We start from the raw sequence: 21017 nt of genomic DNA, 5'->3' as shown, positions 1-21017 counted from the left end.
CATACAGGTTCCTCACTGCACCTGCTTGGTACTCTAAATGATCCTTAAATGAAAGTAACAAGCCTTTTGAAGCATTAATATATCTTTTAGGCTCATCACATCTTACTAAAAATATAATTAAGAGACGATCAGCGTGCATCTGCTTTTGATCTCCATGATCCTGGCGCGGTATCTCTTTAAAGTCATACAGACTACAAAATAACCTCAGATCATCGTTTTTCATTCGTTTATAATGGTAACTAGTAACAGGATCCCTTGATCCAGCCTGCGCCATGTCATTTATGAGCATAAAGCAGACAGCATGCAGCGTTTATTTACGGAGGTGAGAGGGGAAAAGTTCGAGACTTAATGACCAGCAGACATTGCCTTTTATCTCCACTGCTTTCTGCCTGTCTGTAAGAGAAGCTAACGCTAACGTGAACACTTTAAGGAGATTATAAAAGGAGATGATACTACGCAGCCTATTTACCGACAGGTGAATTAAACTGACCACGGGAGACGGGAGTTGATGCAGCGAGGGAGGGCAGAGAAGAGACACTCAGGAAAGCCACTTCAATACAATACAAACAGCCTGCAACTTTGTGATGAGTTGATGTGTTGTTTCTGAGCGTTAGTGCTATAAAATATCAGAAAATATCCCACTCTGCTAGCTTTGTGTGCTTCTCTACCTGTAATTCCTAGAGCTGCATTGCTCCTGTTGTCTGCAGCACATCTCTCTATCAGCCAGCTGCACACTACGCGTCTGCCCCTCGACCGGCGTCTTGGGGGAGGGAGGCGGGCGACTCACCAACCAGAGTGATCTTGGTCGAACAAAAGCTTTTTGACCAAACAATCAACCAATCAAATTGAAGCTGTCAGCCCTACTGGTTAGACAGCTAACAGTGTGCGGCCCTGTTTTTTTCCTCGTGATGATTAGCTTGTTTTAAGCCCCTGATGATTCAAAGAAATGGGCTATGGTGTTAAACAAGGTCAACAGGGTTTCTTTGTTCACTAACCTCTGCTAAAGCTAACTTACTGATAAACATGCTACTTCAGACATGTTCTTCACAATAAAAGTCCACGGTTAGTATTTTGAGTACTTTTATTGTGAATGCCTACATCAGGCAATGTAGTATTGTCAAAAGCAGCTTGACACACCTGAGTAGGAGCGAAACCTAAAACTGCAGATGCAGTTACAAAGAAATGAGCACTAGGAGACTTTTGAAACCTTTTTTATGTGGTCATAGAATGGCATGAGTTGAGTATGCCATCACAGGCTTGTTTTAGTGGGAGATGGGTAATAGCACCTTAATATGCATTTAACTGCATTTTCTCTTCATTTTGAAAAAAACAAAAACATGATATGATACCATTACTGTAAAGGGCAAAAAATAACAGTGATGTTGATTTAAAGCATTGGTTTTAATTTTTGGTATCAGTGAAGTCATAGAGGATTATGCCTTTGAGGATGACTTTGTGCTAAGAAAAGAAACAGCACTTCTGCTATTTTGATTCATCTCGCATTAAAGAAGGATGATGTGTTACAAGGACAGGGCGTTTGTACAGGGGTTACTGTTCTCCTCCATTGAATATATCGTGTCCATAAAGCTAACGCGTGTCCAGTCTGCAATGGCAATAGTCCTGTGGCAGCATGAAGCATCACTCTTAAGATAAGGGTTCCCTCTGACCTACTTCACCCCAGGCTGGAATGTAGCTGTGTGTGCAGATTGTACAGCTTTAAAGGGGTTCTGGAGGGGGGCGGACGGATCATCTCCATTCACTGCAGCTTTTCCAGACCAGTGGGCATGGGCTTGTGGACATAGATATATAATGGCAGGGATGGCTGCGTCTCCGAGTGGGAGCTCCTGGACTGGAACTATTTTTCTGCCTAATTGCCTGTGGCGTTAATCACAGCGAGCCTCAGGTGAGCCTGTAGCAACTCCTGTTCTAGTTTGAAGTCATGCACTGACACTCAGTAAAACTCCCCACAGCTTTGTTATCCTGTTTGTTCTAAACATCTTACCAGTGTTGCACAAGGTTAAATAAATCACTTTATAATAGAGCTACTGCTTTAGTAGAATTCTACATTCACTGTATTTCATTCCATTGTTTGCTTGAGACTCCCGTACTCCTCACAGAAGAATTTATTTCAATGTAAATGATTTTACAGCCTCTTACAATGGCATTCCTTCTATAGAGCTCTTCCGCTGGATTGCCCACATTAGTTACAGGCCCTCTGCTATTGGCTCCCCTGTTACATGCCCTTTTAGAAATTCACTTGAACCAATAAAACTCTTCCTTCATAGCATTTCACATTCAGTTGGTGTTTTGCAATCAGGCATTCACTGCATTGGAATATTTCAGTGACACTGCTGGCTTGGCACCAAATACAATAATGGCTTAGTGATGCTAATGAGGTGTTTTTGTATTGGATCTGTGTAATTAATGCTTTTATTTATTTTAGCATGACAAAAGCATACTATTTTGGGATTATTAAGCATTGTCATTTGACTGCTGCTCAGATGGAGTGTTTTTGAGCTGATGAACAAAAACAACAATCTACTCTTAATAGCGCTGCACGTCTTTAACGGCTTAATGTGAAGTAAATGAAGTGTCCGTCTCCCCCCCGCACACTTCACACATCTGTCCTGCTCCCTCCAGCCTGTGTGGACTCTGCAGAGAGGCGCTAACAGGACGGCAGTTTGCTTGTAGACTGTCAAATTGGTGGTAAAGTTTACAATAGACTCACACCTCGGGGCCCAGATGGTGCATGTTGTGTTGAGGAAGTGAATAGATCCAAAGCTGGCTCTGTATGTTACTGCCTGAAGGGCCCTTACAGAGGGGGGGCTTGTTGATGGAGGAGTTTCCTAAGTGGATCATCACATGCCTTTGCACTGAGGTTAGCTGGCACGGCTGGATCCTTTTTGAGCCAGGGTCAAGCACAGGGGAGGTTTACAGGATTAAATTTGAGTTTTTTTGCTGAGTTTTGTCCCTTTGGTACTTTGGGAATCCTGCCTCTGAAAGACATGTCACTCTTTAAAAATCAGAAGTGTTTTCTCCTTTCCTGCATTCTGTTTTAAATGTTGAGTATGAGATGGTTAAGAAGCATCTGGAAGTTAGTTTTGTAAAAAAAAAGGTATGGTATTTTTTTAGAAATCAAGGCAAAAGAACTTGTTGTGAAATGTGAAAACTTTAAAAAACAGTTTCACTTTTAAACACCAAAAGTCCCCCAAAACTTCCCAACACAGTGTTTGACCTTGACAGCTGTGAGGAATGCAGGTTCACTTTGTGTGTTTGTGCTCAGCCTCTGCTGACTGTTTATTTACTGACCTTCAGGCTAATTATTAACATAGCATTAAAAGCTCCTCGTGAGGCCAAAGGCAGCTGTAAATCAAATTATCTTGTCAATAAGAAAGACTATTTAAAGGAAAAAAAACTCAGTGTGACCTAAATTCTTCCCTCCATGAAGAGGATAAGAAATCAGTCCAGTCCATCGGCCTCAGCGTTTAATCTCCAGTGTTCTGACTCATGCTGTTTGATAATGGTCTGTGAAGACTTGGGGCCTAATCCTCCGAGGCACCCTTTATGCTTGTGCCTCCTGCCCCCCTGAGGGGCAGCCATTCGACGCTGCCAGGTGGGGAGGAGTTTTTCCCAAGGGGATCAGTACAAAACTAACTCACCGTCTCCCAACAGCCCACTGTCAGAGGACGGAGTGGTTGTAGAGGGGGTGATGGAAGTTTAGATTTGTATATTAAGGGGCGGAAGGGCTTGTAGTTAAAGGGCTGAAACAGGGTCTGAAAGATTAGCAGTCACCTCAAGAGCTGGTTTGAAGCCGTTGTTTTCTTCTCCTTGCTTGTGAGTGAACATACTAAGCTCAAATGTACGTCGCTTTGGAGAAAAGCGTCTGCTAAATGACATTGTAACATTGTAACATTGTAATCATCCAATTAGGAAACAGAGGTTTGCATGCTTGCATGTAGGAGGTGAAAGCTCTTTCTGTGCCCACAATAATGCAAAGAAAAAGGTGAAAAGGAAGAGGAATGTGCTTTGAACTCTGATTTTGTTGAGGGAGATAAGGGTATGTTGCAAGAAAAGTTTTCACCACACATCCCCAATTAACAGCTCTTGTAGAAATTCCTTTATATCCTAAGGGGATTGATACAATGTGAAGGAGCTGCCAAGACATTACCAGGCACCTAAGTTACAAAGAACAATCATTCCTGATGACTCAGTGTGATGAAACTGAGCTCTGAAAATACTAATATTACACCTTTTTATCATAATATGATAAGCTGATGTCTGGAGGAATATCTCAACATGAACTGTGTTGTGATTCATTGTCTACTGGTTTCAAATTCATCACTTTGAGTGAGTCATAGTGAATCAAGCAGGAGCGGCTGTGTGTACGGTTACTAACAGGGCAGGCAGAGGCTCGTACTGTTCATGGGACGTTCTGTCTACAGAGTTGCCAGACTTAGTCTTTTTGTTTGTGTTGTTAGGAATTACTTAACAAATGAGTTTAAGCAGGCAGAAAATGTATTAGCAGCAGAGGTGCCTCAGAGTGGCCTCTGTTATCTGTTTTCCAGTGGAGAGAGAGAATCGGTGTTGGGTGACTGGCGCTCCTGCAGCTTTAGGATAAACATTTGCATGCTGAACATAGATATAGACTTTGTTGTTCCTGTTTCTGAGCCCCTGATTTGGTTAGAAAACAGACGGTCACACACTAGACAGAGTAGCATAGGAGGAACTTTTGCTAAAGCCTCGTCTATTTTTGTACTTTTGAAACAGGATTCTGAGGAAGTGAGGGTCCATGAGGGTTCACCTGAAACAGTCACAAAGGTGTGTCATCCTGGAAGACAGCTCCTCTTCTACTGAAATGCAGACTCATTGTTGGTCATATTAAAAGTCTGATCACAGGAGGTGGTACATGTAGATATCATCCAGGCTTTGACAACTTGGTCACTCAATTTTCTGCTGTTGAGGACAAATCTCTTCACTGCTTTCTTTAAGGTATGAAAGACACACATTAAAACATGTACTGATTAAAATAATCACGTTATCTACATTTAATTTTACTTTATAGAAATAATTATGTAATCAACCTGACAGGGGCTGTCTTTCCTATTGTTAAAGCTTGTACCATTTACATCTTGCACCATAATTTTAAAACTGGCAGACTTGTTGTTACCTTTGCAAGTGTCTGGTTTGTTTCCCAGTTCTGTAAGTCAAGTCAACAATATGTTATGTAATTTAGCATATACAAAAGCATTTTAACCTCACCCTGGCATGAGCGTGAAACAGACGTTATGTGGACGGGCCAGCTTTAGACTTTGTGGAAAAGAAAAAGACAGCTTACTCGGGCTCGTATTTGCATGGAGGCTGGTTTGCATGACTGTGAAATGTTGCTGATGTGATAATGGGAGTTACAGCAATGCAGAGTTTCACAACCAACGTCATTGTTGCATGCTGTGACTTATCATTTTCCTAAAGCAGGTGGTAATATTTAGTCAGAAAGCATGCAAAGATTGTTTTCATGTAATATCCTTCATAAAGGAATGCTTTGTGCTTAGATCAACAGTTTCAGACAGATACAGATCATCTCTTTGGCAGTGCGGTCTTTTAAAGCTAATAACAGGTGTTGGAGTATTGGTTTCAATGTGTCTCTTCATCTCCTGTACCACCTTATTAGGCACTGCTCATCATCCATAGAAACATGATGTCAGAGGCAGACAAGTCTTCATTGTTAATGGCTTGATAAGCCCAGACTGAAATGGAAACAAGTGCAGACTTTACTTTATTAGTTCTAGACTGATTAGTCAGTGAGCCCCTTGATGAGTGAATGTCCCGTCTGCTTTCAGTGATGAAACAGACAGAAGCATTTACCCCAAAGCACCTGTCATTTCCCTTAACAGTCATGCTGTGTTCACTGCTTTTATCCAAAAGGTTTGGATTGGGAAATTATTTCACTTGAGTGTTTTCTGAAATGTAAAGTAACTTGACACTGACTTTTATCTTTGCATGGCCATCATCTGCCAGCGCTACATCAAAATGAGTCACTGTCCGGGGGGTTTGGGCTCAGGGACATAACAAAAGAGAAGGGAAGGTCATGCTTGTAGCGTTAGCACACCTTTGTCTGTAAATGTGAACCTCGGCTTAACAGCCAGGAAACTGGAATTCAAAGAATTACAATGAGGGGTTTGGAGGGTTTTTTTCTGGAATTCCAACAATTTTCCCTTAAGCAGCAACATTAGGAATCACCTCTCACACAAGCTGCTTATATAATATAATCCATTAAGGATCATACAGTCTGTAAACACTCAGTTAACTGACTTGGATGTGACTTTGTTGAAACTAAATGGATTTAGAAAAGCTGCTGTGAGTTATTGAGCCTAAGAGGCTGTCTGAAATGTAGTCCAAATACTACACTATCCCTGCAACCTTGACTTGGTTAATGGTTATGTTTGTGAGTTAACAATTGTATTGAGCTGCAGTTCTGAAACAAAGGAGATTGCTGTGTTTTGTTCAGCTGGTTTGTGAAATTGAGGTGTGTGAATGTGAAAATCTATGGCTTGGCGCAAAAGAATATTTTTTTCCAGACCGTATACTTAGCTGTGTGGCCTTTCTGTCTAAGTTGTGATTTAACAGGTGTGTCCACTGAGCTGTTGGGTAAGAGGTGGGAGGGATTCTTGGTGCAAAGATAAAAGTATGCTGCCTACAAAATCACATTTCAAGAGGGTTAAAAATATGCAGATGTGATGTAGTTGTTCCGTTACATAAGACATGTAAGGTTGTCAACACTTTCAGTACGATGCTCTAAAAAATGCTGAAATCTCAGTTATTTGAAAAAGTATAGAAAAGTACTAAGCTTCGTGAAAACTTCACTTCTTCAGTTTTTTTTTCAACTCATGGCTGCTGTGAGTGTTAGAGAGAAAGCTCTAAATTAGCAAAAGAGGTTTGCACTAAAATATTTGTGCAATTCAGACAGTGTGGAGGAGCTTGCTGAAGGTTATGGGTAATTGAAAACAAGAAAACACCAAAAGTTATTGGGTTTCTACAACTCTTATGTTTGTTGCAATCAAATTGAAGCTTATTATTTGATTTTTCTTAAGATGGCTCACCTATTGAGGTTTAAAAGTCATTTCAGGGATGAGCACGCTAAAGTCAGAGCCTTTGGTTGTCTGCACCATAATTAAGAGTCTGATTCTTCATATTTTTATCAGTTCAGGCCCGCTATCCCGGTTAAATGCTCTATCCAAACTGTGACACAGCCACACACTTTATATCGGTAGTCACTGTAGATGTTCTTAACGATTACAGCCTTGCCATAAAGATGATGTTAAATAGTGAACTGATAGTACAGATAGCACTTCATAGGAACAGTGCATCGTAGTGCTATTTTGAAATAGAATATAGGGATAAGTTGTCCAGAGGCTGTTTGAGATTATACCCACATATAACCAAAGCAATGAATGAGGATATTTAGTGTAGGATTGTGGATGTTAACCTTCAAAAAGTAAGCTTCATTCTGTACACCAATTTTGCTACACAGTGAAGTTGGTGTATTTTCTTGATTTTGGAGTAAACACAATTATATGTGTTTAATTCTATGTGCATTTATTACCCCAGGAACATCTCTAGTGTCATGACAGCCCCACTCACCTCTACCAGAAATTGACTAAACTACTCCTGAGTACAGAGAAAGGATTTCCTGTTTAATGTATTTTTGCTGCTGTTTTCAGTGCAGTGATGTGTGTTTTCCAACAGAACAGTAAACACTGATTTGAAACCTACAGATGACTTAAAAAAATTCACCTGTATATTGAAAAGCATTGTTTTTGCAGATGACTGGCTTTAATTGTTGGTTTTGTAGAGGGTAGATGCTAACTCTTTTGTCACAGTGGTTTGTTTATGGACCTTTTCTCTGCAGTTATTTCCAAAACATCTCCAGCATTTAGGCTTTATGTGATAAATACCAGGATATGTGTTTCCTACAGTAGAGTCAATGATAACAAATGAGGACCTCTTATATTGAATGCTCTTGGATACGGGAGGGAAAATTGTGATGAGATGTTCTTGTCTGTATATGCATTTACCTGTCTCTGACCTCTATTATAGTAGCTGTTAACATCGCAAAGAAACCAACAGTTTCACAAGCACCACAGAAATGCACACTAAAGAGGCACATAGCCCAAAATAAAATGTATTTTCAAAAAAGATGCAATGTTACAATGTCATTTAGCAGAAGTTTTCATCCAAAGCAACTTCCATCTGAGACATAGACAGGTGTTCATTGTATTAAGGAGCTTGCACAAGGGTCCACACTGGATGCTGATATTGCCCAGACCAGGTTTTGAACCCCATATCTCTTGTATTGGAGTCAGCGATTTTAAATCACAATTCATTCTCTTTCCATTTCGTGTTCAAACTTACCACTCTCTGTAAATATCTTCAGTTGAAATGCAAATGCAAACAAAATGATTGCTCAGATTTTTTTATTTGCATGTTTACATTACTTTTTAAAATGTGGCCTGTATGGGACTCATGTGGGTAGTCCATTGATCCATTTATAACTGTGACCCAAATATGATTTACAAAGATCAGATTTCCTGTCACTTAGGATGTCAGAACTGTCATAAAAATCAGATCTAAGTCACATGAGCAAAAGAAAATGAACAAAACCTTTGGCCTGTAGTTTAAATGCAGCCATAGTCATCAGTTTAATCTTCAGTCACTTGCATTACTGTCTTGAAACTCCTCAGATTGTGTTTAAGTAAAAATCTTGTACATATGTTTTTAAAAGTTTAATTTGATGCCTCAAACTTTGCAGTTATCCACATCAAAGACCAGAGTGGCACAGTAATAGGCATGGTCTTGCCACTTGAGTTAAGATTGCTCAGAGATCAGGGATAAATGTTCACAGATGTAGAAGAACTTCTATGATTCTGAGCAAGACCAGACACACAGAAGTCAGCATAGTCATGCCCAGCTTTCATTATGAGTATTTAAAATAATCGCATTTTCCTCAAAACAGTAACAGAGATGCATTTTCTTCTCTGTCCAAGCATGCTTGAAAATGAGGAGAAATCACAATCTGTCTTCATGCAGAGAAACAGGCAGAAAAAAACACTTTGCACAACATCGCATGGGACCAGATGCTCTTCTTATCTCAGACCTGCATGTTGACCAGGTCATTTACATTCCTCTGCACGGCCTGTTTCAACAAAGTCAGTGAAAGGTCCACCAGCAGTGTTTTCCTCTGTAACATGTGGTGTGTGGTATCAGCTACGGATAACAGCTGCTTGTACTGAAGTGGACAACAAAGTCAAGTGTCTTAAGTCAAGTTCTTAACTCTTAAGATGTGACAGATAGTATTCCTTTGCTTCCATAAGTGCAGCTCATTGTGGGATGCTTTGACACAGTGAGCATGCTTAAGGAGATTTGATTCTTTAGTGCAGAAACATGGTGGTAATTTGTGCTCTCCCTCCCTTTAAATTGGCATTGACTGCACTCTGCTGTTCTGCAGCTTTATATTATTATAGAGGGATCCTGGGTGTGAGGAAGACAAGGACAGAAGAAAGGGAGTTTCACATGCTAGACAAACCAAAGCTCAAAAACCAAATGAAAAGACAGATGCAGCAGAGGAAGCGGTTGCCTCATTCTAGTTTGTAGTGAGTGTAATAGCTCACCACTACACTTCCTTTACACACCGTCAACCCTGTGATTTGTCATGGATTGTAAACAAACTTTTCCCCAGTGGTCAGCTGAGGCCTGCAAAAACTCATCCATTTGTCCCGGTGAGGTTTTGCATGGGAACTGTGTCGGTGGTGGTGTGGATTGTGGAGCAAGCATAGCAGTGTGTGAGAGACTCTTATTAGCTCAAATCTGACTCATGGAAAGTTAACAGATGCCAGAAGGTGTGTGTTTGTGTGTGTGTGTTTCTGAGTGAACTGAAAGGCAGTTTGATTCTTCATCTGAAAGAAATCATCCAGCTGTGTGTCACACTTTTTCAAGACTTTGTAAATCACTAACTTTAGGCACTTCCCATGCTCTCATGTGAAATACGTATCTCGTTCAACATAATACATACCAAGGAGAGCCGTAAAAGGTTGTATGTTCTCTATTTAATATTACACAGGAGATAAGTCAAGTGAGTTTGCTTGTTAATGGAGAATCAGATTGGTTTCAGGCTCCTACAGATCCACAAAACTACTTTTCCACACAACATCAGGTTTGTGTTATCAGCTGTTGGCTGCTGAGCTATGATCTTATGATAAACACATGTAGGTTACAAGCTTGTCAACATCAGTAGAAGTGTATTTCAAGCTCTTGACAAAAGCTACATCTGTAAGTGATCAACGCCTTATTATGCCCTCCAATCCCATATGGTGAACTCACTTACTTGAGTCATTTCACTGTTTGACTTAATGATGGTTTTTGCCAGGTATGTTTCAATTTATTAGTCTAAAGCTGAATTACATGACAAAGCCTTATTTCTTTTGCTGGAAAAAATAGTTTTGACCCTCTTTTGCTTGGCAAATATTTGAGGAAATGGAGCTCTCTGCACAGTGGCAGCTCAGTGCTCCTTTCTCACACCACCATGACTTCATATATTTAGGAAACGTTTGTAAGGGAAAATTCCTCGTATGGCCAGGAAGGATGTGAAACAGAGTATGGATTCCATTTCTTTGAGATTAATGTGTAGCTCATATTAAAGACATATAAACAAAGCTCCTGGTCCTCTTCCCTGCTATTTTTTTTACTTCTCATCAGTCTCCCAGTCTGTGTTTTTCCAAGCTTCAGCCTTCAACAGTCAGGAGAACAGGAGGAAACGGCTGGGTTTTCCATAGAATATGCAGTGTTGTAATTTGGCCATGTCAGTAGTGATTTAAGCAAGGCCTTTTACTGTAAACCACTCCTCTGTGTTCTAGCCTGGGAGGAGAACGCACACAGTGGAACTGTCTTTTATTGATTGTTGTACAGTGGTCTGTTCATTGTTGCTAGAACTGAATTATTCTAAGGCCTGCTCTTCTCTTCACAGCAGTCTCATGCAATTTTATTCAAATAGAAAACTCATTGTGAAAGACAATTTGAAGAGCATCTGATTTGTAGTTCTTTTATATTTTTTGCTGTTTGAAAACAACCCTTTCTCAACTTTCTGTTGGAGAAATATTAATAGTCAATGTGAATGTGTGGTTGGGAAATGTTAAGTGTAAGCAATATTGTCTCAGCCACTCAATTAAAGGTGCAGTGTGTAAAACTGAACAATATTAGCAACATCTAAGAGTCTGCTTGGAGACTGCTGTGCCCACAAAATGTGTTTCTGTTATTCGGTTTCTTCTGTTCTACTGTAGAAACATGCAAGACGCAAAAATCCAAGATGGCGAAGTCCATGGAGGGGACCCTCCCTATGTATGAATGAAAAGCTTATATTAAGTTGATGAAAATAAAACAGTTGTGTATTGACAGTTGATTAAACATTAACTTGGATAGGCCTATTATTTATGTTTCATATTATATATATTACACACTGCACCTTCAAAACCCACACTCAGGAGACAAGTTCTCAAGTGAGCATGAAAATACCTTTTCTCCCTTGGCTGTCCTTACCTCTGGGGGTCCTCAGGGCTCAGTTTTAGAGCCCCTTCTGTTTGTACATGCTGCCATTGGGTGTCCTTATATTGAAGCATGGTATATTTTTTATCTGTTCTAGAGATGATACACATATGTATCTCCCACTCAAAAGCCCCAGCTCGCAGGCCTTTTGAACCAAATGTCTGTCAGTTAAGGTGCAACCTCATTAGATTAATCTGTCTCCCACAGAATGACACCGTACTTGGGTGGTAGGGATAGCCATCCCACCCTGCCCTGTTTTGTACATTGAGTTTCTGCTCTTTTGATATTTATCAGCATGTTCTATGAAGTGGCTTGAGTAACTTTGCTCACCTTTTGGAATGTTTCTCTCAAAAGTGCATAATCAGTAGCAGGTGAGCTGTGTGTGCATTGCCAGACTTGGAGGCAACAACTGCAAGCCAGTGTTTGCAGTAACTGGCAATGAGTTTTTCATATCGCAGTGAAGGAATTTTTGCCCACTCCTCTTAGCATAATTGTTTGAATCTAGCCACATTGGAAGGTTTTTGAGCATGAATGACCTCTTTAAGGTCATGCTGCAGCCTCTCAGTTGGATTTAAGTCCAGACTTTGACTAGGGTGGCGTTCACACTAGGGCATTAGAGCATTTGAGCCCAAAGTCTGGTTTGATTTGATCAGTGTGAATGCAAACAAACTCGGGCTCAGGCCCACTAGGGGAGGTGGTCTCGGTGGCGAATCAAGAGGACTCTGGCACTGTTTGTATGAGATGCGAATGCAACCATTCGGGAATACGGGGCAGAGTGTCATATCGTCTATGTGACGTCATCGTAAAACTAATCTTCTTTCCATGGCACGGCAGTTTGTTCACATTTTTCCTCAATAAAAGTAGAAAACATCAGAATCAAATCAACAAACTGTCTGTTATGACTTGACCTTAGTCACCTTAGGAATCGAAGTGTAGCGCAGTTCAAACCAATTGGGCCTTGTGTGAAAGTAACCCCTGGCCCCTCCAAAACCCTTTTTTAAAGCCATTTAAAAGTGGTTGATGTGTTTTTGATCATAGTCCTCTGCATGACCCAAGTGCGGTTGAGCTAGAAGTCATGAACTGAGTGGCCAGACATCCTCCTTCAGGATTTTCTGGTAGAGAGCAGAATTCGTGGTTCCATCAATTAAGGCAAGTGGTCCAGGTCCAGGCCCCAGACCATCACACGACCAATACCATGTTTGACTGTTAGCTGTTTGTTTTATTAAATGCTGTGTTAATTTTAAAACAGATTTAATAGTTGAGACAAAAGTTCAACTGTTGTCTCATCAGTCCACAGAATATTTTCCCAAAAGTCTCAAAATGGGTGTGTTTTGGCAAATGCGAGACAAGCCTTTGTGTTAGTTTTGGTCAGCAGTGGGTTTGACCTCAGAACTCTCCCATGGATGCCATTTTGCCCAGTCTCTTTCTTTTTGCTGAGTCATGAATGCTGGCCTTAACTGAGTCAAGTGAGGCCTGCAGGTCTTTAGATGTTGTTCTGGGTTATTTTGCGATCTCCTGGATGAGTCATCAGTGTAATTGTAGAGTCATTTTGGTAGGCCGGCAAGTCCTGGGAAGGTTCACCACTGTTCCCAGTTTTCTCCATCTGTGGACTATGGCTCTCACCATGGTTCACAGGACTCTCAAAGTCTTGGAAATGGCTTTGTAATCCTTTCCAGACTGATACATGTCATTGACTTTCTCATCAATTCTTGAATTTCAGCAGTTAGTGATATGATGTGTTGTTTTGTTGACAGGTTCTATTTTAGTGATTCATGGCAGTAATCAGGCCTGGGTGTGGCTGGGGAAATTGAACTTTGCTTTCCCAAAATTGTGGTTAATCACAGTTAAATCATGATTCAACAAGATGGGGCAATAACTTTTTCTCATGGGGCCAGGTAGGCTTAGATGGCTTTTATTGTCATCATTCTGAGTATGATGATACAATTACTCAACTTCTGGTGCGAAAGCCAAATATTTACATTGGGAAAAGATTCACTGCTCTAAAAATTGTGGTGACACTTAGGACATAAATGCAGGAAAAATAATGGAAATTTCTTGGTGATCATTCATGCCAGAAATGCTGTATCCTCATATTATTATATCTAATTATATTGTTTGATATCTTATCATGCGTTACCCCACAATCTCCACTCTTATTTGTCACTGTTTAATATACAAAAGTAGAAGTATAAGGAATTTCTTGCTAACAAGATCAGTTCAAAGGAGATTACTGTAGTGAAGTAGTAAAAGAAAAAGTCAAAACAATGAAAGACTCAGTGTTTTGGTTATTGTGAATAGAAATATGTTGTTAAAGGTGTGTAAAGCTGAGCCTTGTATAGCCTGAACTCTGTTTTTATCAATATTGTTGTTGCACATGTTAACCTTTAAAACTGAAGGTTTTTTGCATTTTAATTCAAAGTTAAAATGTCTATCCCTCAAATTCAAAACTTACCTTCTGTCTGTGTTCCTTTTACCTGTCCAGAATCTTCTCAGCTGTCCTCACCACTCTCTAACGGTGAAAATGACCATCAGCACCTTGACTTGGGCCCGGACTGTTACAGCCAGCTATGTGAGGAGCCCCTGGATGGAGAACGTGAGCGTCCAGTGAGCCTAGTGTCCACCCTGTCCTCTGGTTCGTCCCGGGATAGCCGCAGCCTTTATGGTAGCACTGTAGCCCTCCCTTCCTCTACCACCCCACCCATACAGAACGATGAGGACATAGACTTGGAGCTGAGCCCTGCTGGAAGCAACGGAGAGACGGCAGGGGATCACAGTACCGCCCTTAAAGGCACCAGGAACCACTGGCAGGAACAGCTGGAGTCCAGGGTAATCAGCAACCAGTGGAACAACAACACCACCTCCGACAGGAAGGCAAAAGGTGAAATACCTCACATCTACGCCTCACCTGTCGTCACCAGCGCCATGGCGCCCAATCCAAAGCTGACCTATGTGGACCGTGTCGTCATGGAGATCATCGAGACGGAGCGCATGTACGTTAAGGACCTGCGCAGCATCGTTGAGGTGAGTGTATGTCAAGCTGTGTCTGACTCGTATTGAATTTTTCCATTACAGATTCTCACTGTGGGCCAAGTATTTGACTTAAGATGTTAAAGTCAGTAATTCATCAGTGTTCTGTGTATTTAAAGCACATGTTTGACTTGGATCTATATGCAGCAGTGACTTCATGTCTGCTGAACTCTTTAGAGGTGATTTTCTGAATTTGCTAACCAGGAAATGGACTGAAATGGCAAACAATGTCTTCTGTGTTCAAAGCAGCTGTTTGTAGCCATAAACTTGCCTGGCACTTGTTCGATGTGGATTTTTCTTTTCTTTTCTTTTTCATAACCGCACTCAATCTGATTTCTAAATAGATCAGTCAGTTGACTAAAACGCATCCTGACATCTGGAAATTGTGTGCTTTGTTTATATACTTCTGGTTCATTGAAAGCAAAGCTATCGAGCAGTTTATGATCTTCTCCTAGTGCATGTAAACCATTCTGCATATTTAGAGTGCAGTGAAAGTTTACAGTCTGTACCCTGGGATTATGGATGCTCATATCTGGAGTTTAAACACAGAGTCAAAGCTGGAACAGAGAGCAGGTCTCTATGACAAGTTTGAGATAGTAGAAACCTCATCTCAAAGATGTAAAGCAAGAAAAATGGGTCAGGGACAGTGTTACCACTCAACAGTCTGCTTACATCGTATGATATCTTTTACCTTCTGTTGTCTAGAAACAACTTCCAGGCCAAGAAAATCAGTCTAGCTCTAAATATTCCCCAGGGTTTACTGGAGCTCTCTGCTGTCAAACAGTCTGATGATAATGTCTTTAACACGTGAGGCATTTCTGCAGCTGACTGGCAGTAAAGCAGCCAGCACCTCTCTTCACCTTGTCACAAGCCGAGCCGGCGTCTGGCTTTAAAAGGGAGGGTGGCCCTTGGCAGCAGCTTGAGTAACGACTTGCTCCAGACAAACACTTCCAGGACTTTTAACTCCTCCAGCTGACAGGAGCAGCAGCCCAGCCCGGTCTGATCCCAGTCATGCAGGCTCTGCCCTGAGCTCCATCCTAGCTTTAGCTCTCATGCTCTTCCAGCCAACACAAACAACTCCGACTTTCCTCCAACTAAAAAAAATAACACTGATTAAAGGAGAGTGATTGATTTTCCATAGGCAACAGTGTGGGAACACAGATGTATCCTCAATTCTTTCACGATTACAGTATAGATTCCATCATATTAATTCCCTACAGCTCATTTTGATTTCACATTGAGACTTGAATCTGACAGAGATGTGTGAAACTTTTCCTTCGTTATGACATTGTTTCTCCTACAAACGAATTCAAAGCTTCCAAACAGCTGTTGGAGCCAAGTCCTCTGCCTTTGGATGTAATCTATCACAAACTCTCAAATCTCACTTTAAACCGTCTACCCACAACAGAAAGTTTAGAGGACAGCTGTTTGACTCAGCTGGTCTTACATGGTGAACTACACCCCCAAACACCTGGACTGAACACACCCAGAAGAGACAACATTTTTAAAAAATAATGTGGTCAGTGAGATTTGGACAGTGCTGGGTGAAAGTTCCTTCTGGATGACTCTTATTTAAAGGTTGTTGTACAATAAAGCACAGCTTATAGTGCTACATACATGACTTTAAATCTCTCATACTGTGTTAAAGGTCGCATGTTTATGTTGAGCTGCTCTATAGGAGACTCGGAAACGCCCTGCTGTCTGCAGGTCAGCCTTGTTCTCACTGTGCTGGAATTCAGCATCTATAAGTGGCTACAGTTCATTTAGCAGTGCGATGATGACTCCACTCTTAATCTGGGCTCACTGTGTATCTCTGTGTTTGTGTGTGTGTTTTTGCACCAGTCATCTGAAAGGCTGGATGTGTGTACAAGCTGTTTACTGGAATGCTCTTTATATAGTCGCTGCGTGTGTGGATGTTTGTCTCGTCAACATACTCTTACTTGTTAGGAGTTGTTTGTATGCCACACAAGTGAATGATTTAAATAAACCAGATGTTGGCATGTTTGGCCGCTGTGATTTTAGATATTTTTTACTCATGAGGTCCAGGGGGAGTCTGCTGGAACAGGCTGTGCTGACGTTTATGGTCTGGGTACAACAGACCCTCTTCCAGACAGTCACACTGGCCTCTAGTCTGTGGAACAAACCCTTAAAAGGATCCTTTAAAGATCACATTAGTGTAAATTACTGAGAGAGTCATTTTAAGCCTTGTAATTATGATGCCACACTTCTATATGTAAACAGCATATGACATGTTATACACTGTTATACTTTAACTGTAGGGGTCTGTATCATTAAAAAAATGTATGTGCAGAGTTATAGAGAATAAATCAGGAACTGGGTGTGTTTTTCTATGTACAGGCTCCCTCTACTGGTAAGAATTTAGAAGTTCTCACATGAAACACAAGTTCATATGTCTATAAATATCCAATTTAACTCAATATTTTATTTTGAACTCAATCTCTGCTTCTTTTAGGACTACTTGGCTCACATTATTGATATGAACAACCTTCCTATCCGGCCAGAGCAGGTGTGTGCGCTGTTTGGAAACATAGAGGACATCTATGAGTTCAACAGGTAATCCACACAAACACACTGAGATGTATTTAGTCATTGTAGATGCTCACCATCTAATCCCTAGCAAATATTTTACATTAATGAAAAACATAATATTTCAAATGAAATAAAAATACTACATTTTAGCACACTTTAATTGAATATTTTTATGTATTTTCACATACAGTGCAGTCAGAAATTATTCAGATCTCCTTCACCTTTCTTTTTCAGTTTTGTTATGTTGCAGCCTTGAAAACATAAATTTTATTCTTATTTATCTACCCTATCATGACAAAGGGAAAACAGAATTTGAATATTTATGTGAATAAATGAATAAAAACTGAAATACTTTGCAAAAACACTTCAAATTTAGCTCAGGTTCCTCCCACTTCTCTTGAATCTTTGCTTAGCTGTTTCTACACCTTGCCTTGACTCCACCTGTTGAAGATAAGATTAATTGGACCTGATCTGGAAAAATAACCTGACAAGCCAGATGGATTTGTTTCACACATCCATCTCAAAAACCTCCCATAGACTGTGTTTGGGAAAGGGCAGAGCCTTTGAAAAAAACTTGGAAGATGATTGAATGAACACTCTGTCTGTCACATCTTTATTGGCTAAGAGCACAGTGGCCTCCATAATTCTCAAATGGAAGAAGTATAGCAAGACAAGGGCTCTGAATACTTATGTCAGTGTGATATTTCAGTTTATTATTTTTTACTTTGTCATAATGGGGTTCTTAGTGTAGATCAATGAGAGAAAAGATGTTTTTTTAACAGTAGCATCAGGCTGCAACATAACAAAAATGAAAAAAGTAAAGGGGGTCTGACTACATTCTGAATCCACTGTATGTAATACAATATGTGATGGTAAGGTGAACGAACAATGAGAAATGTGAAGAATGCATGAAGCATTTGTTTCTTATATTCCTTTCACTGACACAAGCGGATGCACTGAGAGTGATACTGTAGAGCGGGCACATTTTTGTAAATATATTGAAACCAGGAAAACGGTAGCACTGCCAGCTTTAAGATTTCATCGTCTTTTGCCAGTAAGTGCTCATTGTTGACCTCGCTGTCTGCCAAAACACACATTAGCATTCCTCTCCGGTCTTACAGCCAGACGCCTCCCTCGTCATGCCTAGGCTATCATACAGCTTTTAACCACAAATGGAGAGGATTTGATTCTTATTCAGTTCTAATGCAATTCAAACCAGCTTTACTGGGGAGATTTTGACAGATTTGAGAGCTAAAGAACTTCATCTGAGAGATTAACCTTTTCTTCTTAGCACTAAACCGTGTTTTCATTGAGTTCAAAAGAAAGGCATTAAAACTGTCTCTTATAACAGCATTGTTTATGTATAGAAATGCTTGTCTCTGCCTTTTAACAAGTGCCATAATGTTTTCCTAACATTTTGACACAGTTATTTATTGAATGGGAGGAAGCTGGAAAAGGGAGATCTTTTTTTTTCTTTTTGAAAGAAATGGACTAATAAGAAACATTGTTACAGGATATTTAGCACCCAAGAATAGCACGTTGATAGGACGGGGCATTTACTGAACATGCTGTTCTGTACAAGACGTACAGTAGATGTCATGACAGCGGTAAATTATTTTGCTGTAATTCAAACCTGAGCCAAGGCATGAGTACGGTAATCTTTCTTGACTCACATTTGGCATTAACATGAATTTATTGTTTTATAATGGCCTTTCTTTTATCAAGGAATATTTTGGGGATATTTAATTCTCTAACAAACACAAATGTTTTTAGAAAAGCAATCATGCAGCGAGAACAAATGTTGACGTTGTATCTGAAACTATGTTGATGGCCAGATTTTCTTGTTGGACCTTGAACATGTTGACACACTTATTAGTGTATTTCTGTAAAGCCAGTAGTGTTTGATCTGAGTCAGGAATGCAGTGTGATGAATTGTGTTTGATAATTTAATATGTTGTGTAACTGAGCAGCGTTCATGCGTAGTGCTTGTGATGATTGGTGATGTTTTTTATAGTTGTACTCTTCCACAGCAAACCCTTCATGTATCCATCAGTCCCGCACTATTTATATAACGCAGTGTGAAGCTTTAAAATTCCTTACAGCTCTCAGGTTTCTCTAAATTCTCAAGATTAAGTTTGTTTTTGATTGTGTTTTGGGCATGGGGAAATCCAAGACAAATGCTTATGAGCTTGTTTATGAGTATATGCTGCCATCTAGTGGCTGCTTTAAACGAGTATCAAATTGTTTATGATTGGATTAGTTTAATAGCCACTTAACATTATTCCTGTCTGCTTCCTCCTCCCTAATGGTTGAGTATGTTTTCCTTTTTAGGCAAAAAATGGTTATGAAGTGAAGTTGTCTCTGTTTTGTTTTTCAGTGAGCTGCTACAGTCCTTAGACATGTGTGAAAACGACCCGGTGGCGATCGCTCGATGCTTCGTAGATAAGGTGAGATACTGCCTTCCTAATGTTGATTTTCAGTGTTACCAGATTATGAAGGAAGTAAACAGTTGTGATGTTTTCTTCTGACTTTTGTCCCTCAGAGTGAATCCTTTGACATATACACTCAGTATTGCACCAACTATCCAAAGTAAGTATCTGGGACACATTTTGTTAATGAAATGTAGAAAAATGTTGTCAGGATTATTCTAATTCTCTGCTGCCTTCTAGCTCAGTGGCTGCACTGACCGACTGCATGAGGAGTAAAACTTTGGCCAAGTTCTTTCGGGATCGACAAGCTGCTCTGAAGCGCTCTCTACCTTTGGGCTCCTACCTGCTGAAGCCAGTGCAGAGGATCCTGAAATATCACCTGCTGCTACAGGTACAGGATGTGATCAGTTTATCTATCAATAATGTGAATTTAATGTAATGTCAGTGGCTTTCAGATGTGTTGGATTTTACAAACAAAAGCCGACAATCATTGAAAAGGAACAAAAAAGCAGAAAAAATGTTCTCTATTAGCAGAAACTAGATATTTCTAATTGGTGGCCTTATCAAATGTTTTTTTGTTCTGTAGTCTGTACGGCACTCAGTGTATAAAAGTGTCTAAATGTTATTTTCTGACTGTAATATCCCTGATCTCTTTTGAAGGAAATTGCAAAGCACTTTGACCCAGATGAAGAAGGCTATGAGGTTGTTCAGGAGGCTATAGACACCATGACCGGAGTGGCCTGGTACATCAACGACATGAAGAGGAAACATGAACACGCTGTCAGAGTGCAGGTCAGCTGGAAATACAACACATATGTGCCTATAGCATGTTAAAAGATGTTCGGCATCTAATCCCTATCTTATATTTTTCCATTTTTGAAGACAAAACAACAGGATAATATTTCAAATGAAAAGAAAATAATGCATTTTTGCACATTTCCTTTAATTGGAGTATGTTTTCATGTACTGTTGCTTACAGTGCATTCACAAAATATTCAGACCCCCAGCCTGATGCTACAGTTAATTAAAATAATTTTTATTTTTATTAATCTACACTCAGTACCCCATCATGACAGTAAAGATAGAATTGAAATTTTATTCACAATTTGACATAAATATTACCTGAAATATCTCATTTACATAATATAATCTTTATTTAGACTCGAAAATCATCGAGGGCAAGCCTTCATTTACAATGATGCTGCGCAAATAAAGGAAAAAGGCATGATAATAAAGAATATAACAAACATATTCTAAACATATAAAGTACAGCAACAAGATAAAAAAGACATAATATCAATTAGAAATAGAACATCAAAGTCAGTTAAAACAGGTGCAATCAGAACACAAGAAATTCTGAATTAATGATCTGTAATAACCCAAAGAAACAAGTATTTTGATTTTTAAAGTGCTTTGTGG

At 40.0% G+C, this 21017-nt stretch overlaps 1 protein-coding gene across 3 annotated transcripts in view; it reads left to right on the top strand.

Annotated features, from left to right (window-relative positions):
• The window catches only part of LOC121526125 (pleckstrin homology domain-containing family G member 3), a 43840-nt gene that overhangs the window by 10802 nt on the left and 12021 nt on the right, over positions 1-21017 (top strand). For all 3 annotated transcript variants that reach the window (XM_041812506.1, XM_041812505.1, XM_041812507.1), the window contains exons 3-8: positions 14075-14613; positions 17093-17193; positions 19547-19616; positions 19712-19758; positions 19839-19989; positions 20259-20390. In XM_041812506.1, coding sequence (XP_041668440.1) covers positions 14075-14613; positions 17093-17193; positions 19547-19616; positions 19712-19758; positions 19839-19989; positions 20259-20390 — 1040 coding nt within the window. The remainder of the gene's footprint in view (positions 1-14074; positions 14614-17092; positions 17194-19546; positions 19617-19711; positions 19759-19838; positions 19990-20258; positions 20391-21017) is intronic.

This window comes from Cheilinus undulatus, linkage group 18 (assembly GCF_018320785.1).
Source record: "Cheilinus undulatus linkage group 18, ASM1832078v1, whole genome shotgun sequence".
NCBI lineage: Eukaryota > Metazoa > Chordata > Actinopteri > Labriformes > Labridae > Cheilinus > Cheilinus undulatus.
Note: the sequence above shows the minus strand (reverse complement) of the source record. Positions and strands in the feature narration are given on the sequence as shown.